Source organism: Nestor notabilis, unplaced genomic scaffold (assembly GCF_000696875.1).
Source record: "Nestor notabilis isolate BGI_N333 unplaced genomic scaffold, ASM69687v1 scaffold18375, whole genome shotgun sequence".
NCBI classification, from domain to species: Eukaryota; Metazoa; Chordata; class Aves; order Psittaciformes; family Psittacidae; genus Nestor; species Nestor notabilis.
The window spans coordinates 1-6,026 of NW_009929043.1; the positions used below are offsets into that span (position 1 = coordinate 1).

Consider the following 6,026-nt stretch of genomic DNA (forward strand, 5'->3'; position numbering starts at 1 on the left):
GGGATGGCGCAGCCACAGCTTCTCTGGGAAAGTTCTTCCTAATATCTAATTTAAATCTTCCGGTTTTCATTTTAAAGCCATTTCCACTTGTCCTCATGAGTTTTGGCACTGGCTAAAAAACAAGCAAAAAGACAAGGGAAGGGAAGCTGGGGCAGGAAATGAAGCCTGGGACAGCTCCAGATAGGAAGGTACAAAGAAGCTATATACAAGATTTCACTCTTTGGAGGGGGAAGAAACACACAGAATGCTCTTGACTGAAAAAACACCCGAAAACAAATCTCACTCTTTTTTTCCCCTCTATCCTCCAATACCCCAGTACCCATCCACTCCACAGCATGTGTTACATGTGTATCATTTCCTTGTGAGTTGTGAGGCATTTGCCTGATGAGCACGGTACGTAAGGAGCTAATGCTTCTCATTTCAGAGTATGGTTCAAACTGGGGTCTCATAGCAAACAGTAAGAGAGGTATGCAGTACCAGCAAAATGTCGCAGGCATAGAGCAAGGCAGGAGTCTAACACAGAATAAAATGTGGACAGCCCTTCCAACCCAAACTATTCTGTGATGTGAACAACATCTTGTTGAGGACTGTGGTTAGCATGCACATACTAAGTGTTGCTGGACAGTTTTTCTTACTTTTTTCAGCTGCTTTAACAGTCCGAACATGCAGCCATCACGGTAGAGCACACTGTTCAGCTTCAAGAATTACAGGGAAACAGCTCTGATAATTTCGGTGCCTTTGTACCAGCGGGGTTGGAACCTTTCAGTCCTCCACTTCAGCTGGTGAACTCACTGACAGTACAGCAGCAGCAGGAGAGAAAAATCATTCTTGATGCTGGGAATCGCCGTTATCTTTGGGGGCTTTTGAAGGAACTGTATACTTTCTATGGTCCAACTCTTCTACTCGAAGTCCTGTGGGTTTTTTTCTTTCCCAGCTGTTCTCCTGCCTTTAGTATTTTGGGAAATGTTTATGCCAAGGATCTGTGTTACTCTGTCCTACATGTTCTAAGATAACTGTTTTCTCCATCCAAATGTTTCTTGCCCCTGCCTATTACTGTCATAAAATCTTTTCTGTGCAGTGCTTTCACCCCTGTTTTTAAGTGGATATTACTAGAGTTTGCTGGACAGATTATCACAGCAGACATAATAAGAACAGGAGTAGCCTTGTCTGGATTTGACCAGCTGCTGGTAGACTGAAGTGCTCTGTGCTCATCCTTTGGCAGAGAGCAGGCTCAAGCAACCTCTGTAAGAAGGAATTTTAGGGTAACTTTAAAGCTCTGGCAAATTTTTACCATGTGTAAGTAAACTGGCCCTTTCGGGGTGCATGATATAACCAAATGTGAGTGAATTTCATGATTGGTAAAAAGCATGTCCCTGTCAAATTTGAGATCAAACTTCAAAAATGATCTGTATTTTCATTGTAGAAAATCTTATTTTTACTTTTCCTTCCAACCAGGTAAGCATTTCTGTTTGAAAAACCTAGCTAGGTGCAGACATCCAGGGAGAGACATCTAGAAATCCAGACACCCTTTGTTTTTCTCTCTCTTTGTATCTTGTTTTGGATAAAAAGCACATTTTTGGAAGGACTATGAAGATACTGCTTGCCAACTGAGTATTTTTAAAACTTCCTGTTTGCAGAGCAGCTACTGTTCAGATCTGTTGTTATTTCAGTTGTACTGTTAATGTTACAATTTTAATAACTTGATACCTAAATAAACTGATGTGAGTTTAAATAATGCTATGTGAACTAAAGTGCAGATACTCAGACAGTAAAATATTTCAGTGGTTTCTGTACACATATAAAAGGGACATACCTTTAGCTATAAGTCTCTTAAGTCCTTCAGCATGCTTTATCTTAAAAGCAAAAAGTGTGGATCAAGGATTAAGTGTAAAACATCTAGCCCAGGAGTCATCAGAATGCGAGTTATGAATACCTAACCTACTCATTGGTCTTTCTGTAGAGGTGGGATATGTAGCCTACAGAAGAACATGCTGTAGACCAACAATAATCAAGCCCTGAAAAAACCTTGAGACAATCACGTGAAGTTTGGAGTCACTTGTAGGTGTTATCCAGATGTGCTGTTTTGGGAAGAACTGCTGTGGCTATCTGGGCAGGAGGGAGGCAGCAGAACATTGCTCCATTCACCAGCACAGGAAGACTGGCAGGTTGAAATACCTGTTCTACCGGTTGAACACCATTCCTGCACTCTAAAGCAGCTTGAGCTAATAGTAGGGTACTTACACTCTTGACCATACAGAAAGGAGCTGTCTTACTGCACATTAGCAATATTAGCTGGCTGAACCAATTCCATTGAGGATTTGTGGATACAGCAAGCGGTTTATTGGTCACAGTGATGTCTTTACTGCCCCATCAAGTTACATCTGCTGTAGCCTTTGCTGTTGTAGAATTATTTATAAAAAGTAATTAAAGTTGCTCATGTAAACAGTTTGGAAATAGGTTTGACATAACGTGCTGAACCTAAAGTGTTTTGAATTGTGTTCTCTGTGTCTAATGTAAGGAAATAATTTTGCAAGCTTGCTTTGAAAGATTTTCACATTAATGTATTGTATTTTTAAACATGTAAGGCAAAAAATTTTGCAGTGCCACTTGACAAATCATACTTTGAAGAAATGTATAAATGTCTGCTTTGTTAAAGAGACAACTTCTTGGTTTTTGTTTCCAGGTGATCACTGGAGGTCATTATGACGTTGACTGTCGGTTGGAAGATCCTGATGGCATTGTACTGTACAAAGAGATGAAGAAACAATATGATAGCTTCACGTTTACTGCATCCAGAAATGGAACATACAAGTTCTGCTTCAGCAACGAATTCTCTACTTTCACACACAAAACTGTGTACTTCGATTTCCAGGTTGGAGAAGATCCACCACTATTTCCTAGTGAGAACAGAGTAACTGCACTTACCCAGGTAAAACTGTTAAGTTTGGCTGCAGCTGTTAGGTGGAGGCAATGGTTTGGGGTTTTCTCAAGTTCAGCTGCATTAGGTACCTGTATCACTTTTGAAAATCAGTGGATTGGAGCTTCTGAAGTAATCTGAATGATTACAAATAAGCTTTCTTTCTGAAGATAAGATTTATGGAACACACATGTGTTCCGTAAGAGCTGAGAAGGAAGCACCAAGTGCTTAAGAGAAAATTAGGGTAGAAACTTAAACTCTAGGGTACTTCCTTTTTGGTTTTAAGATCTTTTTTAAGGTAACTTCCATTTATTGCTATGGTTGTGTGCTTCTTGAAGTGTAGATTTCACAAATCTCAGTGCATCAGGGTTTTAAGAATTTCCAAACTTCAGAGAAAATTTGAGAGTTGTTTTTATATTTAAAATAGTAGAGTGTTTCAGGGGGGAACTTAAGCTGACCTTTCATGTAGCTGACGTTTTTAAAATTGAGATACAGCAAAATAAACAAAATCAGCCATATTTAGCTGGCTTGTATATATTTGTCCTTCGTAAGACACTATGTATGAAGCGAGTATCTCAGACTTGTTCAGACACCTGTCTTGAAAGTTGTCAACTTGAAAAGATGGTTAGGCATAGATATAGGTAACTGAAAGTGGTCCTATCAGGATGTTAAACATTTCCTTTTATAATAGTTTGTGATATTTGATCTTCAGGAAACACTAGTTTTTAGCCATAAGACAGAAAAAATAATTGTGACTAGAAATTAAGTATTTTGAAGATCTATCGATTAATCTCTTGGTGATCAAAACACAATGAGAAGTACTGACTTTCACTTACTGAAGATAAACTGAAAGTAGAAGTGTGTGTGAAAAATTATCTAGGGCTTGGAAAGCTGGTAGTACTTTCTATGAAAAATAACAAGTTGGGTAATTTTTTCAGTATTTGTGCATGATTATGTTATGAAGCATTTGGGAACACTGAAAGGTAACAGAATTGTCCTTCCTTTAACCACTTATGTGTACATGACTAAGGAGTGTCTCTTGCCAAAACAACATGTTGAGTTCAGTAACATAAATTTTAGGATGTGGTATAACTCAAGTGAGAATTAGAATTATGCAATGAAGAACAGCATACTTATGAAACGCAGGAGCATTTAATATATACTGTGTATCTTAATGTTAAAAGCAATTGCTAGCTTTTCTGGTACATGTGGAATTAACTGGGGGGATCACTGACATCTCAAAAGTGTTTCTTATGTTCATTTTGAGCCCAGATATACATGAATATAAGATTTGTTTAATTCTAAGAGCCTATTAGTCATTGCTTTTTATTAGGTCTACAGTTATGCACATTCTGTGTTTAAGTCTGTCACATGCCTGTGTATAGAGTTTGATCAATGCAAGTTAAATTTTACTGCATTTACAGTATTTCAGTCTGACAACAGAGTAAGTTAATCCCTATCTTGCAGAGTTACATGAATCCTAATTTTACAGAACAAACCACAAAACTTCACAGAAAGAGTACTAGAAGGGTCCTTAATTCCATGGTGTGTATTTGTTTGTTTCTCTAGATGGAGTCTGCGTGTGTTTCAATTCATGAAGCTTTGAAGTCTGTCATCGATTATCAGACCCACTTCCGCTTGAGGGAAGCACAGGGCCGCAGCAGAGCAGAGGATTTAAACACGAGGGTGGCCTACTGGTCAATAGGGGAAGCAATCATCCTTCTTGTCGTTAGTATCGGGCAGGTATTTCTCCTCAAAAGCTTCTTCTCAGATAAAAGAACCACAACAACCCGTGTTGGATCGTAACTGGTAGTGGTAATGCTTCAGGTCATTGTGTGCTACTTATCTCTTGAAATTAACAGTTCTCCAATTAATTGTAGGTACAAAGGATTTGAATATATGCAACATTGAAATGTGTCTACTCCTCATCTCTTAAAAATCACAAAACAGACCCAAAAAGATAATGAAAGGGACACATGATTTGAAATATTTTTTGCCACTTAAGTGTATTGTGATTCCTGTGTTAAATACATGTAAGTGACCACCCTCATGAGTTTGATTTTTACCAGTAAGATGAGCCATCTGGAGTATAACACCTTAAAATAACCCAACAGTCTAGTATCTGATCTGAGAGACAATATATATGAAAATTCTGTTTTATTTTAGTCTTCAGGCTGATTGTATTGGATTATACAAAAGCAAATGTGATGAACTGTAGCACACTGGTTTGATTTGCCGTTAGAAAAAATAATCCAGTGGTACCCCTTGCTTATTTGTAAAATTGTTGCAAGCTTAACACTACATTATGGTGCAAATTCTCCATCAGCCTGCTAACTCCATCTTCAAAACTTGCTAAATTGTATACTTGAGTATGTTTGCTTAAACAGGTGTTCTTCTATATTAGAACAAGTTCATTAAAATGTTTGTTTTACTGAATTATAAGCTGGGACTACTCAGGAAATCCACTTCCTGTATTCAAAAATCAGAATCTCCAAGTTTATTTAAAAACATGCAGTAAAATAGGGAATCTTGTACCTTTGTCACTGAAACTGTACAGTTTCTGTACTCAGACATGCTGCTGCTGCTTTTTGGATTTTAATACCCTAAGTAGCTTGGTTTGGTAAGCAGCACAGCACCAGCACTGGACAAGGCTATATTATGTGTTAGGCACATATAAAGCTTTTCACTAAATTGTTTTCTTATTAAAAGGCCAATTTGATATTGATACTGCATTGCACAAGTGCTGTAAATTTTACTTTCCTGTGTGTGGTGCACTGATACATGATGGCCTTGTGTATCTAGTTGGCACTCTTTTTTTATAGTGGTCAGGAAATGTTTTAAATTTTTCAGGTTATCTTTTTCGTAGTTATAGTTGCCTTGTTTCCACTGCTTATGTCTTTAGTAGCTTTATGTACTGTAAAGTCTTGTTTTATTTGGATGGGGAAGGTAGTAGGTGTATGTACATACGAGTAGCTTGAATTGAGCTGGTCATGACAAGGCTAAACTCCTTCAAACGGCTCTGGAGGATTGAGTAGACCAGCCAACTCTTAAGTGCACACAAACTAAACAAAGGTGAAAAAATTGGCATACATAACTGGCTAAATCAAAA

At 37.9% G+C, this 6,026-nt stretch overlaps 1 protein-coding gene across 1 annotated transcript; it reads left to right on the forward strand.

The window, feature by feature from the left end:
• Nucleotides 1-2,683: 2,683 nt before the first annotated feature.
• On the forward strand, nucleotides 2,684-4,866 carry TMED7 (transmembrane emp24 protein transport domain containing 7; the record flags this gene model as incomplete). Its single annotated transcript, XM_010014812.1, has 2 exons — nucleotides 2,684-2,929; nucleotides 4,487-4,866. Coding segments are annotated over 2 exons (483 nt in total), but the record flags the coding sequence as incomplete, so codon positions are not given.
• Between the last annotated feature and the right edge of the window lie 1,160 nt (nucleotides 4,867-6,026).